At 38.5% G+C, this 20817-nt stretch overlaps 1 protein-coding gene across 4 annotated transcripts in view; it reads right to left on the bottom strand.

The window, feature by feature from the left end:
• Window positions 1-20817, bottom strand: part of PRIM2 (DNA primase subunit 2) — a 343826-nt gene that overhangs the window by 52388 nt on the left and 270621 nt on the right. For all 4 annotated transcript variants that reach the window (XM_042939107.1, XM_042939108.1, XM_042939109.1 and 1 more), the window contains one exon: window positions 20485-20567. In XM_042939107.1, the coding sequence (XP_042795041.1) occupies window positions 20485-20567 (83 nt within the window). The remainder of the gene's footprint in view (window positions 1-20484; window positions 20568-20817) is intronic.

The raw sequence follows: 20817 nt of genomic DNA, 5'->3' as shown, positions 1-20817 counted from the left end.
CAATTATGTGTAGATTATTTCTCTTTAGTGCATCACTTAGTTCTCTAATTTTCCCCTCATACTCCTGGATATTTTTTACCTCTCTTTTTCTCAGCTTCTTCTTTTCCCATAATTTTATCTTCTAGTTCACCTATTCTCTCCTCTGCCTCTTCAATCTGAGCTGTGGTCGTCTCCATTTTATTTTGTAGCTCATTAATAGCAGTTTTTAGCTCCTCCTGGCTGTTCCTTAGTCCCTTGATCTCTGTAGCAAGAGATTCTCTGCTGTTCTTTATACTGTTTTCAAGCCCAGAGATTAATTTTATGACTATTATTCTAAATTCACTTTCTGTTATATTGTTTAAATCGTTTTTGATCAGTTCGGTAGCTGTCGTTATTTCCTGGAGGTTTTTTTGAGGGGAATTCTTCCATTTCGTCATTTTGGATAGCGCCTGGAGTGGTGTGGAACTGCGGGGCACTTCCCCCGTGCTGTCTTGAATAACTTGCGTTGGTGGGCGGGGCCGCAGTCAGACCTGATGTCTGCCCCAGCCCACTGCTGGGGCCACAGTCAGACTGGTGTGTACCTTCTCTTCCCCTCTCCTAGGGGCGGGATTCACTGTGGGGTGGCGTGGCCTGTCTGGGCTACTTGCACACTGCCAGGCTTGTGGTGCTGAGGAAATGGCGTATTAGCTGGGGTGGATCGGCAAGGTGCACGGGGGCAGGAGGGGCAGACTCAGCTCACTTTGACTTCAGTGGTCCTTTTCGGGAGGGGCCCTGTGGCACCGGGAGGGAGGCAGACCGGTCGGAAGGATGGATCCATAGAAGCACTGCATTGGGTGTTTGCGCCGTGCAAGCAAGTTCCCTGGCAGGAACTGGTTCCCTTTGGGATTTTGGCTAGGGGATGGGTGAGGGAGATGGCGCTGGTGAGGGCCTTTGTTCCCGCCAAGCTGAGCTCTGTCATCCAGGGCTCAACAACTCTCCCTCCCATTGTCCTCTAGCCCTCCCGTTCTCCGAGCAGTGCTGTTAGCTTATAACCCTCCAGATGTCAAGTTCCGCTTGCTGTGGCAACACCCTCCGTCCGGCCCCTCCACTTTTGCAAGCCAGACTCGGGAGCTCTGCTTGGCCAGCGGGCTGCCCCTCCGCCCCGGCTCCCTCCTGGCTCCCTCCTGCCAATCCGTGTAGCGCGCACCGCCTCTCTGCCCTGCCCTTCCTACCCTATTCCGTGGGCCTCTTGTCTACACTTGGCTGCGGAGAATCCGTTCTGCTAGTCTTCTGGCGGTTTTCTGGGTTATTCAGGCAGGTGTGGGTGGAATCTAAGTGATCAGCAGGACGGTGAGTCCAGCGTCCTCCTACGCCGCCATCTTCAAGCTGTAAGCCCCCCTCAGTAATAGTTTTAAATGTAAATTAAACTCTCCAATCTCAGAAATTGGATAAAATAAAACTAGATGCTCTCTAGGAAAGACTCAGTTTACATCTGAAGACAAAGATAGATTCAAAGTGAAAGGATAGGAAAAGATAATCCATGTAAATAGTAACCAAAAAAGACCTGGAATGGTTTTACCAACCTCAGGCCAAATTGATTTTAGGTCAAAAATTGTTACAAGAGGCCAAAAAGAGCATATTATATACTGATAAAAGGGTCAAGCCATTAAAAAGATGTAATAATTACAAACATATACACATCAAAAAAGAGACACAAAACATACATGAAGCAAAAACTAAAAGACTTGAAGGTAGAAATAGTTCTAAAATAATAGTTGTAGACGTTATTATCCCACCCTCACTGATGGGTAGAACAACTACACAGAAGATCTGCAAGGAAATGAAATTTAACTCTATAACCAAGTAGACATAATAAGCACATACCGAACACTCTATCCAAAACAGAATACATTTCTTCTCAAATGCATATGGAAGGAACACTCTCCAGAATAGACCATATATTATGTGACAAAACAAGTACTAATAATAAATTTTACAATACTGGAATTATATAAAATACCTTCTCTACCACAAAGAGATGAAATGAGAAACTTATAACCAAAGGAAAACTGGAACAGTAAATCAAAGGAAAGGAAATTAAACAACACATTTGTAAACAATTAATGGACCAAGGCAGAAAAAAAATCACAAGGAAAACTGTAAAATACTTTGAGACAAATGAAAACAAAAATACACCACCACCAAGCCATGTAGAATATCAGAAAAGCAGTTCTCAAAGAAAAATTTCTAGCTGTGAACACTTAAAAAAGAAGAAAGATCTCAATCAATAACCTAATTTTATGCTTTTAGTAAATGGAAAAAGAAGAGCAAACTAAACCCAAAACGAAGAGAAGGAAGGAAATAAAGATCAGATTGAGGGTGACTAGGTGGCTCAGTTAGTTAAGCGTCCAACTTTGGCTCAGGTCATGACAGCTCAGAGTCTGGAGCCTGCTTTGGATTCTGTGTCTCCCTTGCTCTCTGCCCCTTCCCTGCTCACACTCTGTCTCTCTCTCAAAAATAAACATTGAAAAAAATCTTTTAAAAAAAATGATAAGTGAAGATAAACAATAGAGAACAGAAATGCAAAAGAGAAAATTTTAAAAAAAAGTTGGTTCTTTGGAAGGATCAATAAAATTGGTAACGCTTTAGCTAGATTAAGTAAAAAAAATCAGGGATGCCTGGGTGGCTCCTTAGTCGGTTAAATGTCCAACTGTTGATTTTGGCTCAGATCATGATCTCATGGTTTATGCAATCAAGCCTCTGTTAGGCTCCGTGCTGGGTGTGGAGCCTGCTTAAGATTCTCTCTCTCTTTCTCTCTCTGTCTCTCTGTCTCTCTCTCTCTCTCAGGAAAAAAAAAAAAAAAGGAAATCAAAGACTAAAATTACGAAAATCAGAAATGAAAGTAGGGACATTACTACTGACTTCCCTAAAATGAAAAGGATTATAAAGGAATTCTAGGTACAACTGTACATCAACCAATTAAATAACCTAGATGAAAAGGATAAATTCCTAGAAACACATAAATGTCCAAAACTGAGTCAAGAACATGTAGGAAATCTGAAGAAACCTATGACAGACAAAGAGTTTGAATCATTATTTAAAAAAACCTCTCAACAAAGAAAAGCCCAGTACCAGAGGGCTTCACTGGTCAATTCCACTAAACATTTAGAAAAGAATTTACACCAATCCTTTTCAAACTCTTCCAAAAATAGAAGAGGAGTCAACATTTTCTAACTCATTCTCTGAGATCAGCTTTACCCTGATAGTGAGGCCAAAGACATCATAAGAAAACTGCAAACAATATCCCTAATGAATACAGATGCAAAAACTTCAAAAGAATACCAGCAAACTAAATCCAGCAGCACATTGAAAGTATTATAAACCATGTCCAAATCGGATTTATCCTAGTAATGCCAAGGTGGTTCAACATATGAATACCCGTCAATGTAATAAATCACATTAACAAAATGAAGGACCAAAACCCCATGATCATTTCAATTGATGCTGAAAAAGCTTCTAACAACATCCAACACCTTTTCATGATTAAATACACATATACACATGTATCAACTAGGAATAGAAGAAAACTTCCTTAACATAAAAGGACACTTATGCAAAGCCTATAGGTAACCTCATAATCATGGTGAAATTTTGAAAGCCTTCCCCAGATCAAGAAAAGACAAGGATGCCCACTTTCACTGCTGCTATTCAACATGGTACTGCAAGTTCTAGTCAAAGTAATTAGGCAAGAAATAAATGGGATCCAAATGGAAACAAAAAGGTAAAACTATAACTTCTTCACAGATGCCATGATTCTATATGCAGAAAAATCCTTAAAGAATCAAATTAAAATTGAAAAAAAACCTACTAGAACTAATAAGTGAATTCAGCAGAGCTGCAGGATACAACATAAAGAAATCAGTTGTATTTTTAGTACAAGCAATGAACAATCAGAAAATGGAAATTCCACTTACAATAGCATTCACAAGAATGAAATATCTAGCAATAAACTTAGCCAAGGAAGTGAAAGACATGTGTACTGAAAACTACAAAACAATGCTGAAAGTCATTAAAGACCTAAATAAATGGAAAGAAATCCCTCATTCATGGATTGAAAAATAATATTGTTAACATATCAATTCTATCCAAAGCTATCTATAGATTGAAAGCAATCTCTATGAAAGTTCCAAAGGCACAAATGGAGAAGACAATCTTCAAATTCATATGGAATTGCAAGGGACTCTAAATAGCCAAAATAATATTGAGTAAGAACAAAAACGCCAGAGGATTCAAAGTTTCTGATTTCAAAACTTACTACAAAGCTACATTAATCAAAAACGTGTCATACTGGCAAAGAGACAGACATACAGACCAATGCTACAAAATTGAGAGCCCAGAACTAAATCCATATAAACCCAATCCATGTCCAATTGAGTTCTGACAAGGGTGTAAGACCATTATAATGGGGGAATAGTCTTTTCCATAAGTAGTGCAGGGACAACTGGCTATCCACATGAAAAATAAAGTTGGACCCTTAGGCTATTATCACATGCAAAAATTGAATCAAATGGATTAATGGCCTAGATGTAAGAGCTAAAACTGTAAGATTTGTAACCAGAAAATATAGGTGTCAATGTAACACTGAATTTGGCAATGGACTTTCAGACATGACATCAAATCTACAAGTAATGGGGGTGTCTTGGTGGCTTGTCAGCTAAGCATCTGACTCTTGATTTCGGCTCAGGTCATCATCTCACAGTTTATGGGATTGAGCCCCTCATCAGGCTCTGTGCTGTCAGCTTGGGATTCTCCCCCACACTCTCTCTCAAAATAAACAAATAAACATAAAAAAACAAAAAAACAAAACCAAAAACACCAAACTACATGCAACAACAACAGAAGCAACAAAACCATACCGGATTTTCATTAAAATCATAAAGTCTTGTCCATCAAAAGACATTATTAAAAAAGTGTTGATCAAACAACCTAAAAGATGGGAGTAAATATTTGAACCCTGTTATAGAGTGAATGTTTTTGCCCCCCTCCCAAATGCATATGTTTAAATCTTAACCTCCAATGTGATGGTATTAGGAGATGGGGCCTTTGGTAGGTGATTACTGCCCTTATAAAAGATAGCCCAGAGAGCTCCTTCCCACTTCTGCTGTGTGAGGACACCATGAGAAGACAACCATCTATGAACCAGGAAAGCAGGGCCTCACCAGACACTGAATCTGTTGGCACCTTGATCTTGGAATTCCCAGGCTCCAGAACAGTGAGAAATCAATTTCCGTTGTTTATAAGCCATCTAGCCTACAGTGATTTGTTTTAACAGCAGCCCAAATGGACTAAGGCAGGAATCATATATCTGATAAGGGTCTAGAATCCAAGATATATAAAGAACTCTTAAACTCAATAATAAAAAGATAACTGAATTTAAAAATAGGCAAAAGACTTGAATAGACATTTCTCTAAAAAGCATATACAAATGGCCAACAAGCACATGAAAAATACTCTAATTTATTAGTCATCAGGAAAATGTTAAATAAAAACACGATGAGGTACCACTTCTCACCTATTAGGACTGGGTTATGGACTGAACTGTGTGTCTCCTCCACAAAAGATATGCTGAAATCCCAATCCCCACCACCTCAGAATGTGACCGACAGAGAAAGGGTCTTTACAGATGTAATCAGATTAAAATGAAGTCATAAGGGTGAGTCCTAATCCATTATGACTGGTATCCCTATAAAAAGAGGAAACAAAGAACTCACAGAGGGAAGATGATGTGAAAACATATAGTAAGAACATCATGTGAAAACGCAGGCAGTGACTGGAGAGATGTGTCTTTAAGCCAGAGACTGCCAACAAACCACCAGAGACGAGCAGAGAGGCCTGGAATAGCTACTCCCTCAAGGCTCTCAGAAGGAACCAAACCTGCCAACGCCTGGATGTTGGCCTTCTGGCCTCTAGGACTGTGAGACAATGATTTTTTTTTTTTAATCCACCCAATTTACCACGCAATTTATGGTACTTTGTTAAGCAGTCCTAGAAAACTAACATAGACAGCTATAATTATTTTTTAAAAGGGAAAGTAACTGTTGGCAAGGAAGTAGAGAAATCAGAACCTTCATAACATTGCTGGTGGGAATGTAAAACGATCCAGTCTCTGTGGAAAACCTCTTAACAATATCTCTTCAAGTTACACAGAATCACCTTATGACCCAGCAGTTCTACTTTCAGGTTTATCTCCCAAAGAACTCAAAGTAGGTACTCAAATACCTATGAACGTATATGAACGTTCATAGCAGCTTTATTATACTATACAACCAAAAGGCAGAAACAACTTAAGTCTATCAACGGATGAATGGATAAATATGGTATAGATATGCACTGGAATATTATTTAGCCATAAAAGGAGGAAACTATTGATACATGCCACAACATGAACCTCAAAAATACACTATATGAAAGAAGCCAGATACAAAAGTCACATATTATGTGATTCCATTTACATGAAAAATCCAGAATAGGCAAATCCACAGAGACCGCTGGTTGCCAGGTGCTGGGGAGTGATTAATGAATAGAGTGTACTTTGGGGACGATAAAATGTTTGGAACGTGACAGAGGTGGTAGTTGCACAACATTGTGAATATACTAAGTGCACTGAATTGTATACTTTAAAATTATTAATATGTTTATATTATGTGGATTTCACCTCAATAAAAAAAGTAACCAGGACTTTTGAAACGCTGTTACTTTCTACAATTTATACTTCATGAGTTATTCTTTATTCTCATCTTTGTTTCTTATTATTTGCCAGTGTTTAAATAATGCGTTAACCACATACACAAATTTAGGTACATAAAAATTCACTTCACATTAATGACCTTCCCTGAAAGAAACCAAAGAGAATCTCAACTGAATTTAAAGTAAAAAAAAAAAAAAAAAAAAAAAGAATAAATAAATAAATAAGAAAAGAAAAATACTATACAGAAACAGAACAATGCAGTGGAGGCAGGATGAGCTTCAGGGCTAGATGAGGTATAAATCCTGCTCTTCTTGTATATTAGCTCTATGGTTTTAAGCAGCCTTTTATCTTTTCCAAACCTCAGCTTTCTTTTCTAGGAAAGGATACTACTCTGGCAAAATCAAACAAGATACAGTTTACTTGTGTAAAGCCCCTATCATAGTGTTAGACACAAAGAAGGCCAAAATATAAAAATAAAGTACTGTAGCTACAAATTGTACTGTGGCCAGTGACAAATCAGGCACAGAAGTCATTACTATATAATAAGAAAAAAACCACTAAGTAGTAAAAGAACTCCTAGATTACAACAAAAGATGTTAACTCAATTGTGGCATGTATTACAATGAACTATTACCTTTAGGTTAGCCTGTAGGCAGCAATTATTGTTTATTGATTCAGCTCTGTGAGAATTAAAGATATGCCATATGTGTTTTAGTATAGTAAAAAGACACTTTCCCCATTAAAATAGGATATAGCACACTATTATGGACACCAGTAAAAAAATATGAACATTTCATGTGTACCTTATCACAATAGAAAAAGAGTATTTTCAGGAAAATAAAAGCATTTAAGATCAAAGACTTTATTCTCAATAGTTTGAATGCATATTCTTAAAATTTCTATATTTCGAAATATTAGTGTTTCATCATGAAACTGTAGTTTCTTTTTAAGCAAAATGAAAACTAAAATGCCAAAAACTCAGTAAGTTATCTAAATTAGGCAATAACTATGGATAGATATGGTTAACTGAACAAACTAACGAAGAATTGAAAGGATTATTACCTTGCTGGAAATTTTTAAAAGAAACATTATGGAAGGAAATTGACAATAAAATGCATACCGATACTTTAAGGAGAAAAAGGGAAAGTGCCAATAGAAAAATGGCCGGCACAGCTTGTAGACTTATATATTACTTATTCACTTGATCACCTGCTATGTACTACTGAGAGATAATTTTCCAGGGGTCTCAAATTTCTGGACATTTTGCAAGCAGAGAAAACAATGGGTTTTGCTCCAGATCACTTTTCAAGGATGTGCATATAATGAACAGCTTTAGAAGATACAGTACCTTCCACTGAATGAAAGAGGAGACATGCTACTACTGTCCACTGTAAAAGATTCAGATTCCCTACACTCAGGATTTTTCTCTTCCAACATAACCCATGGTAAATGCCAGTGGTACCTGGCCTTCTTCATGTCGCTCTCTGGGAATGGTGCAAGAAAGTGCTGATATACTACAACTACTGCTACAACTTTCATGCCTTCTGCCATCACCCATGAACTAAGTAACTAAGTGGGGCAAAATCTTAGACCTTTCACAATTCTTTTTTTTTCCCCCCCAATGTTTATTTATTTTTGAGAGACAGAGAGACACAGAGCATGAGCAGGGGAGGGGCAGAGAGAGAGAGAGAGAGAGAGAGAGGGAGACACAGAATCCAAAGCAGGCTCCAGGCTCTGAGCTGTCAGCACAGAGCCCAACACGGGGCTTGAACCCACAAACCGTGAGATCATGACTTGAGCTGAAGTTAGACGGTTAACCGACTGAGCCACCCAGGCACCCCTAGACGTTTCACAGTTTTTAACCATGGACGAGATACTGTGGGAGGTCTGTAAGGACAGAGGGATAAATGTTAAAATCTCACACCCGAAGATGTCACAGTCATCTATTACCACTTCTTTTGTCATCTATCCATGAGGCACATTATCACTTAACTTAAACTTCATATTTAACATGAAACTTTTTTTTTAACCTTGAATCAAGTAACACATGTGGAACTGAAGAAAAAAATTTAAGTACACAGTATGGCTAATAATTAACGTCAACAGCTTCCACATCACATTTCTTTCCTGCCTGGTCTGCCCCCAAGAAGCAATTTCTAACCATTTCCACTTGGAGCTATAGTAACATCTTTGGAGAAGATGTTACCTACATAATTCTAAATTACATGCTGACACTTTGAGTTCTTTATTTAAAAGATGAATATTTGGCTTACTTATGCTATTTCTGTCTTTTTCAATCAAAAAAATTTAATGTATAATTTTCATGCAATTAAATATACCCCTTTCAGTGCATAGTTTTGTAAAACTAGACAAACTCAGTCATGCTATCCCACTACAATCAAGACAAAACATTTCCATCACCCAAAAGTATTTCCTTATCTGTTTCTAACTAATACCTGGGCCCTGCTCCCAGCAATCTGTTTTCTATACCTATACATTTCTTTTTCAGAATATAACATAAAAGGAATCACATAGTATGGCCTCTTTCACTTAGCATGATATGTGCTATTGGGTCTACCAGTAGTTTGTTCTCTTTTTACTGCTGAGTAATATTCCATTGTATGACTATACCACAATCTGTTTATTCAGCCACACACTGAAGAACAACTGGGTTGTTACTAGTTTTGGCAAGTAGAATAAGCAACTACAAACATTTATATACAAGTTTTTGTGTGGACTTACACTTTTATCTCAAAGGTATAAATAGCAGTGGTAATACCTAGGTCATACAGCATAAGAAACTATCAAGCTGCTTTTCACAATGGCTCTACCACTGGATTTCCTCCAGCAGTGTATCAAACTTTCAGTCATTCTATATCCTCACTAGCATTTGGAATTATCAATTTTTTAAATTTACTTGACATATAGTGTTCACTGTAATTTTAAACTGCATTTCCCTAATACCCGATAGTGAGTTTTTTTTCATGTGCTCATCTTCCATGGATTTGATACAATATCTGTTCAAACTTTTTATTCATTAAAAATAATTTTCTGGGGCACCTGGGTGGCTCAGTCGGTTAGGCATCCAACTTCAGCTCAGGTCATGATCTCATGGTTCGTGGGTTCAAGCCCTGTGTTGGGCTCTGTGCTGACAGCTCAGAGCCTGGAGCCTGCTTCAGATTCTGTTCTCCCTCTCTCTCTGCCCCTCCCTCGCTCATGCTCTGTTTCTGTCTCTAAAAAATGAATAAATGTTAAAAAAATAAAAATAAAAATTGAGTTTCTGATCACTGAGTTTTGAGAGTTCTTTATATCTTTTTTCAAATTCTAATTTAGAGACAGAGAGCACGAGCAGGGGAAATGGGCAAGGGAAAGAGAGGGAGCTCAGTGTGGAGCCCAATGTGGGATCCAATCCCATGACCCTCAGATCATGACCCAAGTCGAAATCAAGAGTTGGATCCTCAACTGACTGAACCACCCAGGTGCCCCAAGAGTTCTTTATATCTTTATACGTTCTGGATACAAATTATTTTTTGAAATGTGTGACTTACAAATATTTTCTTCCAGTCTATGGCTTATTTTATTCTCAATGTCTTTACAGAATAAGAGTTTTAAATTTGACAAAGTATGATCTATCAATATTTTTCTTTCATTGAACATACCAAACCCAAGGTCGAGAGTTTACATTTTACATTTAGGACTATAATCCACTTCAATTTAATTTTTATATAAGATTTGAGGTATGTGTCCAGGTTCTATTTTTTGCATATGGACATTCAATTGTTCTACAACAACTTATTGAAAAGATCATCCTTTTCCTATTGAATTGGTTGCCCATTGGCTCAGTGCGTTAAGCTGCTGACTCTTGATTTCGGCTCAGGTCATGATCTCACAGTTCATGGGTTTGAGTTCCACATCAGGCTCTGCACTGACACTATGGAGCCTGCTTAAGATTCTCTCTCTCCCTCTTTCTGTCCCTCCCCCACTCACTCTCTTTCTCAAAATAAATAAAACTGAACTTAAAAAAAATCTGGTTGCCATTTACAGGGCACCTGGGTGGCTCAGCCTGTTAAGCTTCCGACCTTGGCTCAGGTCATTATCTCAGTGTTCAAGAGTTTGAGTGCTGTTATCAGGCTCCACGCTCAAAGTGCAGAGCCTGCTTGGAATTCTCTCTCTCCCAGTTGCATGCACGCTCTCTCGCTCTCTCTCTCTCTCTCAAATAATAAACAAACTTTAAAAAAATCAGTTGCCCATTTTTAAATATGTGGGTCTATTTCTGGACTTTTAATTTTTCCCAGTTTATCTCTATGTTTATCATTTCTCTAATATCACATTGTTTTGATTAGAGCAGTTTTCAAATAAATCTTGAAATCATGTAGTAGGGGGACAGGTGAGAGATAAATGCAGGCTGCCCATTCTCTTTGGCTTTATTCTGTTGTTCAACTGCTGTTTTCTGAAGCTTGAGTATCAAGCTCATTCAAAAAGGGAGAAATGTGATCCTATGAATGTCCTTTTTTTTAAAAAGTAGGTGATGCCCCAGCAATAAATAGCACTACTAAGAATATGTAAGTGATGAACCATGGGAATCTACTCCCGAAGCTAAGAGCACACTGTATACATTGTATGGTAGCTAACTTGACAATAAATTGCATTTAAAAAAAAAAAAAAGTAGGTGATGCCATGTAAGTCACAATGATCTCTTTTCTGATCATCAAGATTCTGATTATTAGCATCTAGGTATTTTTTATAGTGGAAGGTATCTTTCTCAAGTAGTTCTCCGAAATAAGAGTAGCTACATTGAGTTTTACCTTACATGCATTTTAATGTTTCTCTTTACTTTTTTTCCAATATTTTAAAGTGCACTTGGAGTTTTTAAGATCTAATTTGCACTCATGCCAACCTGTAACTGAGCATTCATCAAAATGTTTTACATGGATTTTTCATTCATCAACTTTTTGCCCTTTAGAACACAGTCTCCCAGCTGCTTCATTCTACTGAGATCCACTCAAAAAAGACATCAATTGAAAGCAAAATATTATTTACAGCTTGCCCACATGCACTATACATCTGTGTTCATCTCAGATAAAAGGTTACCATGCAAGTCCAAAGGCTGATGTGGAAATTACTAGTCAGCTTCAACTCAGTAAAGGATCTGCTTAGAGACTGAGGGTAAATGGAGGAATGCAATGGAGTCAAAAGCAAAACATGTACAAACATAGTGTAGGAGTGCTGACCCTAGTGACTCCATCTTTGGCCCACCACCTTGTCCATGTCCACATGATGACCTCCCTAAGTGCTACATGTTTCAGGCCCCTTGGAGGTTAAAGTATTCCATGACCAGAACACAGGAAGGATTGTTCTGGTCTTTCTTAAATCTGATTAGGTAACAATTAGAAATAACATAGTTTCTCCCCCTTCCTGACTCACAGATGGCCACACGAGTTCTGTTAAATGTTAGCTATCAATTAGGTAAGTGTATGTAGATCCTCTGACTGCACAACAGAGCCCTCCAGTGTCCCCTTACTCTATAAAATCATGGACTGAAGTCTGGACTCTGAGGAAAACAGCTGTTCAGCTGTCCAGATCATTGCCTGTTCAATCCCGTCAGTAAGTTACCCTGAAAAAAAACGCTGTGTAAACTGAATGGAGTTGCCTCTTTAGTTTCTCGGTCTCAAACTGCCTTCTCAGTTTGGGGGATACTTTACTGTCCTTCCTCTTCTTTCCAACACATAGTTATTACTATTAAATAAAAATAGTGATATTCTCAATAGACACAGTAATTGCCTGTATTTTTAAAAAAGTGATTCTTTATGATGGCTAAAAAAGCCTTTAGTTAATTCTTTTTCTAGAATCCCTATCAAATTTACTGTCAACAGTTCCCAACCTTTCCTACATCCAGAACACCATTCTTAACCTCTACTCTAAGCTAATAACCAGACCTTTTCCTTTGCAAGTTAGAGTTAAGGCCTCTTAATCCACTCCACCAATTTCCCTTTGTTCTACACCTCTACATTTTCCTCTATATTCCCAAATGGGCAGAAAGAGATGCCTTTTTCTGTCACTATCCTTTTGTGCAAGTATACAGACTCCTTTCTTCAAGATTTTCACAAGATTTTTTCTCACAAGATTTTCACTTGTGTCACTGAATTCCCATGTGGCTCTTTCTGCACCCCTCCAAGCACAACCTAGCATCCAACTCATACAAAAACTATGCCCACTTATTTCTCCAACATTTTTTTTTAAAGCAGCTACCAAGTGCAAACTCACTGAATTACTATGAGAGATAAAGTTAAAAAAAAATCTAATCTTCGTTTCAGGAAACTTACAAGTTAGAGGGGAAGAGGAACAGTTAAATAATTATAATCTTGTGTAATAAGTTTAAGAGCAAAGGCATGTACAATATAGTCATAAAGGAAAGAAAAGTTAATTTTGCTTAATTCAAGAGGGATTATCTTTTTAAAAGTATTTTTATCAAGATCACCCTCAAGATACAAACAGGTTCAGATCTCCTCTAAACCATCACAAGATGTTTAAACTAGTATCACCCTGTCATCCCTTTCACCAGCACATTTCTTGAAAAGGCCACTTATATCACTATCTACAAATCCAATGTGCTGTCTATCATTCACTTACCTTCTAAGCAAATGTGTTCTGGCTTTTGATTTCTACCACGACAATGACACCTTTCACCAAATCGAAATTGGGTAACCCACTCAACACACCCAGTCACCACCTTTTCTCAGTCCCCCTCTCTCTGCTATGAAGGACACCTGTGGACCCTCTCCTCAAAATTCTTGGTGACTTGTATGATACTTCATTTCCCTAATGTATTCCCCCTTCTCTCCCTTTTTTGTTCAGTCTTTCCGATTCTGCTTCCCTCTGCTGACAAAAGGGAAGTGTTAGCCAAGCCTCCATTTTAAGACATGGTTTTTGACTCTCTACCCCCTCGCTCCATTACTTTGTTCTCCCTTTCTCCTCCAACCCACCACCCCCTGCCACCACACACACACAACACACAAAACTCATGATAATCACCCTCAAGTAAACTGGAGCTGAGAGAGGGGAAAAAACAAAACAAAACAAAACAGAACAAAACCCATGGATTCAGAAGGCCTGGCTTTAATTCTGGTTCTATCACTGACCTATTAGCTGCATACCCATGGCATGTCACATCCTATGTGGCTCTATAAAAGTGAATAGCTTCCTAATGTCTCCTCAAACCCTACAGTTCTACATTTCTAACTGGGAAGAACCTCAAATTTCCACTTTTTTTTTTTCAATTTTTTTTTTTCAACGTTTTATTTTATTTTTGGGACAGAGAGAGACAGAGCATGAACGGGGGAGGGGCAGAGAGAGAGGGAGACACAGAATCGGAAACAGGCTCCAGGCTCCGAGCCATCAGCCCAGAGCCTGACGCGGGGCTCGAACTCACGGACCGTGAGATCGTGACCTGGATGAAGTCGGACGCTTAACCGACTGCGCCACCCAGGCGCCCCTCAAATTTTCACTTTTCACTTCTCTAATGAAGCACAAATCTACATTCTGTCTGCCATTTAAATATCCCACCTCTAAACCTAATCTCACAAACCTATTTACTTCTCTCGTCTATTAATGTTTATGTACTAGCACTTCCATTATCTTAAGCTTCAAATCCTAATAATCTATATACTTACTGCTTTTTATTCTTGCGTTCTTTTTTTAAATTTTTTTTAATGTTTATTTATTTTTGAGAGAGAGAGACAGAGCACGAGTGGGGGAGGGGCAAGGAGAGGGAGACACAGAATCTTAAGCAGGATCCAGGCTCTGAGCTGTCAGCACAGAGCCCGATGTGGGGCTTGAACCCACATACCGTGAGATCATGACCTGAGCTGAAGTCGGACTCTTAACCAAATGAGCCACCCAAGCGCCCCTGCATTCTCTTCTTTTAATTCCCACTCCCCATTCTCCACTCCTGACCCAGGCATAATTCAAAGAGTAGATCTTCCAGAGGTTGGAAGGTGGCAGCGGAGTAGGAGGACCCTAGGCTCATCTTGTCCCATGACTATAACTAGATAACTATCAAATCATCTTAAATACCCCAGAAATTGACCTGAAGATGGAAAGAACAAACTCTACAACTAAACGTAGAAAAACAGTGGCCACTTCAGTGGAGAGGGAGCTGCAGTTGCCGTAGAAGGGCAAGAGACAGACTACCTCACAGGGCAGCTCAGGGGAAAAGGAATCACCAAAGCAATTGGCTTGGAAAGTGAGAGGGAATGAATTTCATAAATTCTTGCAACCAGTAGGGCTTAAAGCCTAGAGTTTTAAAGGTCAGCAGGCTTGGCTCTGGGAGAACTTGGAGGGCACTGGCACTGCTCTCTGAAAAAAGGCAGGGAAAACAGCCTAGGAACATACAGCCTGGAAACAACGATCTGAAGGGTGCCTAAGCACATAGTGGGGAGGTTATTTACTTATTTCAGAGCATAGCCCAGAGAGACAGTGTTCACAGAGAGATCCCTCTGGGAACAAAAGAAAATGCGGGTGCCATTTCCCTCCCCTGACCCTCAGCATAAGCACAGAGCCACCTATGGGAAGCCGTGCGGCACCAACATTTGCTACCTAACTTGCTTATATCAAGCCCTGCCCACCCCCCACCCCACACAATGGTGGAATCACCCTTTCCACTCACCTTGCCTCAGTCTCAGAGCTCAGATCCCCTTTTCCCAAGAAGACTAGCCCAAACACCTGTTCACACCACATCTCCTCACTTGGGAGTTTTGCAGAGCCTTGGTTCTGGTGACATTGGAAGTAGGTCTCATTTCATGCACAGACCACAACACATCTAGCTAAAATATGTCACCTTCAGGAAAGGGATGAAATGCTACTCACAAAAGGCAAAGAGAGCCTTTGTAGATAACTTGCCAGAAAGATTAGGCCAGGACAAAACAGCAGATTGCACGCAGTACACACTGGAGACACTCCCAGAAGCATCAGGCTGGGGGGAACAGGGATCACTACAAGGCAAGGAAGAACAGGACCACTTTTTCATAAGGGCATTACCCTCAAGAACAGGAGACATAGCTGACTTTCCAAACACAGAGAAAGAGGTACAGAGACTTAGTCAAAATGAGGAGACAAAGAAATGTATCCCAAATGAAGTAAAAGGACAAAGCCACACCCAAATACCTAAGTGAAACAGATATAAGTAACATAACTCATAGAGAATTTAAAATAATGGTAATAAGGATACTCAGTGGAAGACATGAATGAGACCCTTCACACAAAGATAAGAAATAACATAGCAGAGAAAAAGGGTATGATACACAAAATGAGAAACATGCTTAATGAACAGCAGGCTAGAAGCAGAGAAATGAATTAATGACCTAGAAGACAGTGATGGAAAGTAATCAAAATGAACAAGAGGAAAAAAAAGAATTCTGCAAAACAAGAATAGACGTAGGGAAGTCAGTGACTCCATCAAACATAGTAACATTTGTATTATAGGAGTCCCAGAAGAATAGAGAGAAAGGGGGCAGAAACTTTATTTCAAGAGATAATAGCTGAAAACTTTCCTAAAGTGGGGAAGGAAACAGATATCCAGATCTAAGAGTCAAAGAGTACTCTCATCAAAATCAACAAAAGCAGACTGACACCAAGATATATTGTAATGAAATAGCAAAATGTACCGATAAAGAAAAAAAAATTAAAAGCAGTAAGACAAAAGAAGGTAATAACTTCCAAGGGAAAATCCATAAGGCTAGCAGATTATTTTTAACAGAACCTTTCCAAGCCAGAGGGGAGTGGCATGATATATTCAAAGTGATGAATGGGAAAAACCGCAGCCAAAATACTCTATCCAGCAAAGCTATCATTTAGAATAGAAGGAGAGATAAAGAGTTTCCCAGACAAATAAAACCTAAAGTAGTTCATGGCCACTAAACCAGTCCTTCAAGAAATATTAAGGGGACATTTTGGAAAGGAGAGACCAGAAGTGACAATATAAAGGTAGGAAACCCAAAAGCAGTACAAATGAGTATTTCTATAAAAAATCAGTCAAGGAACTCGCAAAATAATAGAATATAAAATATAACAACAGTGGGGAGGAGAAGAGTAAAGAGTAAAGAGTAAAACTTTCACTATTGGCAGATTACATGATACTGAATATAGAAATTTTGAGACTCCACCAAAAAACCCCTAGAATTGATAAAAGAATTAAGTAAAATCACAGGATAAAAAAAAAATCAATGTACAGAAATCTACTGCATTTCTACACACCAATAATGAAGCAGCAGAAACAGAAATTATGAAAACAGTATCTTTTACAATTGTACCAAAAGTAATGAGATATTTGGGAATAAACTGAACCAAAGAAGTGAAAGATCTGTACTCTGAAAGCTCTAAGACACCGATGAAAGAAAGTGAAAATGACACAAAAACATGGAAAGACAAGCCATGCTCATGGACTGGAATAGCAAATACTGTTAAAATATCTTTACTGCAATCTACACATTTAATGCAATCCCTATCTAAATACCATCAGGATTTCTCATAGAACTAGAACAATCCTAAAATTTGTATGGAACCACGAAAGTCCCTGAATAGCCAAAGCAATCTTGAAAAAGCAAAGCAAAGATGACAGCATTATAATTTCACACTTCAAGTTATATTACAGAGCTGTAAGAATCAAAACAGTATGGTACTCACATAAAAATAGACACATAGATCAATGGAACAGAATAGGAAGCCCAGAAAAAAAAAAAAAAAAAAACAACCTACAATTACATGGTCAGTTAATTTTTGATAAAGCAAGAAAGAATATCCAAAGGGAAAAAAGAAAATCTCTTCAACAAATGGTGCTGGGGAAAATCAGACAGCAACATGCAAAAAATGAAACTAAACCATTTTCTTACACCAAACACACACACACACACACAAAATCAAAGTGGAGTAAAACCTAAATGTAAGACCTGAAACCATAAAAATCCTAGAAGAGAACACAGGCAATAACCTCTTTGACATCAGTTGTAGCAACTTCTTTCTAGATGTCTCCTGAGGCAAGGGGAACAAAAGTAAAAATAACTACTAGGACCAAATCAAAAAGAAAAGTTTCTCAATTAAGCATCCGACTCTTGATTTTGGTTCAAGTCATGATCTCAGGGTTGTGAGACCAAGCCCTACATCAGGCTCAGCGCTGGGCATGAAGCCTGTTTAGGATTCTCTTTCCCCCTCTCTCTGCCCTTCCCCCACTTGCATGCACACTCACACGTGCACTCTCTCAAAATAAATAATAACAAAATGAAAAGTTTCTATATGATGAAGGAAATAATAAAATTAAAAGGCAAACTATAGAATGGGAATAGATATTTGCAATAACATATCCAATAAAGGGTTAGTATCTAAAATATATGAAGAACTTACAAAACTCAACACCCAAAGAACATATAATCCAATTAAAAATGGGCAGGGGTGCCTGGGTGACTTGGTTAAGCGTCTGACTTTGGCCTAGGTCATGATCTCACCATTCCTGAGTTTGAGCCCTGTGTCGGGCTCTGTGTGGAGAGCTCAGAGCCTGTTTCAGATTCTGTGTCTCCCTCTCTCTCTGCCCCTCCCCTGCTCATGCCCTGTCTCTCTCAAAAATAAATTAAACAATGGGAAAAAAAAAAAAAGGGCAGAAGACTTGAAGAGACACAGCTCCAAAAAAGACATACAGATGGCCAACAGACACATGAAAAGATGTTTACCTCATCACTTACCATCACGGAAATGCAAATCAAAACTACAATATCACCTCTCACCCATCAGAATGGCAAAAATCAACAAAAGAAACAACGTGTTGGTAAGGATATGTAGAAAAAGGAACCTTTGTGCACTGCTGTTGGGAATGCAAGTTGGTGCAGCCTCTGTGGAAAATAGTATGGAGGTTCCTCAAAATGTTAAAAAAAAAAAAAGATCTACCTTATGATCCAGCAATCACACTACCGGGTATTTACCCACAGAATACAAACTATGAAGTCAAAAGCATAATTGCACCCCCATGTTTATAGGAGGATTATTTACAAGAGCCAAGATATGGAAACAGCCAAAGTGTCCATCAATGGATGGATGAATGGATAAAGAAGATGTGGTATATACACATATACAATGGAATATTACTCAACCACAAAAAAAAAAAAAATGAAATCTTGCCATTTGCAACAACATGGAGTATAGAGTATAATGCTACATGAAATAAGCCAGTCAGAGAAAGACAAATCCCATATGATTTCACTCATATGTGGAATTTAAGAAACCAAACAAATGAACAGAGAAAAAAGAGAGACAAAGCAAGAAACAGACTCTTAATTACAAAGAAAAAATTCATGGTTACCAGAGGGGAGGGGTGGGTGAATGGTTTATTAAATAAGTGATGAGGATTAAGGGGTGTACTTGTTCTGATGAGCACAGGGTGATGTATGGAAGTGCTGAATCACTATATTGTACACCTGAAGCTAGTACTACACTCTATGTTAACTAACTGGAATTAAAATAAAAACTGGAAAAAATAAAACAAAACAAAAAAACAACGGAGTATCTCTTCCAGATAGTGTTCCTTGGCCTCCCCTATTTGGTTATATATAGGCCGCCCTCTTCAGAAGATCTAAGACATTCTATGTGTACATCTCTCATAACACTTGGCATGTTTTCTTCCAGACTCTGGTTCTGTAGGAGCAGGATTTATACAATTCTTTGCATTTCAAAACAGCACTTTGACCACTGCCTTACCCAGAGAACCACAAAACTCTCAAGATCTGAAATAAGTTACATTCAAAGTTTGGACATAGTGAAAAAGTAGAGGTTTGTACAGTAATTAAGAAAAAATAATTAAGGACATATAATGATTTGAATGTCACAGCTCTAAAACATGTACTGTTCTTCTTAAACTAAGGAAGCAGATACTCCTCCTGAACTTCAAATCCCAAGTCAATTCAAAAGCACATAGAGATAGCAGCCTTTGCAATGTCACAATATTTTTTAAAGCACATTTACTAAATTACTCTTAAATATTTGGTTTTACATTTGAACATTTCTTTTTTTATCTCAATTATTTACCAAAGTATTTTTGATAGATTATTCAACCCTATGAACTACCATTAGAAGTGTAAGTTTTTTTTTAATGTTTACTTAATTTTGAGAGAGAGACAGAGAACATGAGCAGGGAAGGGGCAGGGAGAGAGAAGGGAACAGAGAATCCGAAGCAGGCTCTGTGCTGAAAGCAGAGAGCCCAAAGTGGGGCTCGAACTCACGAACCAGGAGATCATGACCTGAGCTGAAGTCAAGCTTAACTGACTTAGTCACCCAGACGCCCTTAGAAGTATAGCTTTAACATGGTAAGAGTTGATGCCAATCAGAATATTAGCCACTATATTATATCTGCTTTAACCTATAAGCAGCACAGAAAATTTCCCAAAAATATGATGCCATTACTTTTCAGCTTCGTTAATAACCTTCAATGTATTCCTCTAAAAATTTATTTTTTTAAAAATACTCCTAATTGAGAAAATAAAACAAATTGAGAGAAAAAAGGTTTCCAGCTTCCTTTCTTACCAAGAAAAATAAGACTGCAGCCTGGCAGATAGGAGAACTAGAATTTCCAAGGAATCTAAGCCAGGCAAGTCAAAGCTTTAGCTTACTTCATGCAGAAGACAGGATGTGTGGTGTGAGCCCTGACAAGCAGTACAAAGCGCCACTGGAAGAACAGTAAGTGAAACTCAGCGACTGTCTGACTCCTCATTACTGAGGATGTGCGGCAGCGTCTGACCTACCTGGCTTATCCCGTCGGGAGAGATCTTGTATGACTGCAACTTCTGCTTCAGCAGCTCTGGATCACTGTGACGGAATGGGCACCCTGACAACGAAAAACAAGCCAGCACACCAACAAGGTTATTTACCCGGGACTTAGTACAATACCACACTCGAGAGACTGTCTAAGCTCCCCTTAATTGTCTAACAGCTTATTAATAAAAAAGTTAATTGCCCATGGGTGCAACTGCTTTCCTCTCTTTATCTAAATGACGATTTAGTTGTACGGTTATCAGGACACTACAGGCTCAAGAGTTACATAAAACATTACAGCATTCTCAGGCAAAGTTGCCCAT

Source organism: Panthera leo, chromosome B2, assembly GCF_018350215.1.
Source record: "Panthera leo isolate Ple1 chromosome B2, P.leo_Ple1_pat1.1, whole genome shotgun sequence".
NCBI classification, from domain to species: Eukaryota; Metazoa; Chordata; class Mammalia; order Carnivora; family Felidae; genus Panthera; species Panthera leo.
This window is presented reverse-complemented; position numbering and strand designations above follow the sequence as displayed.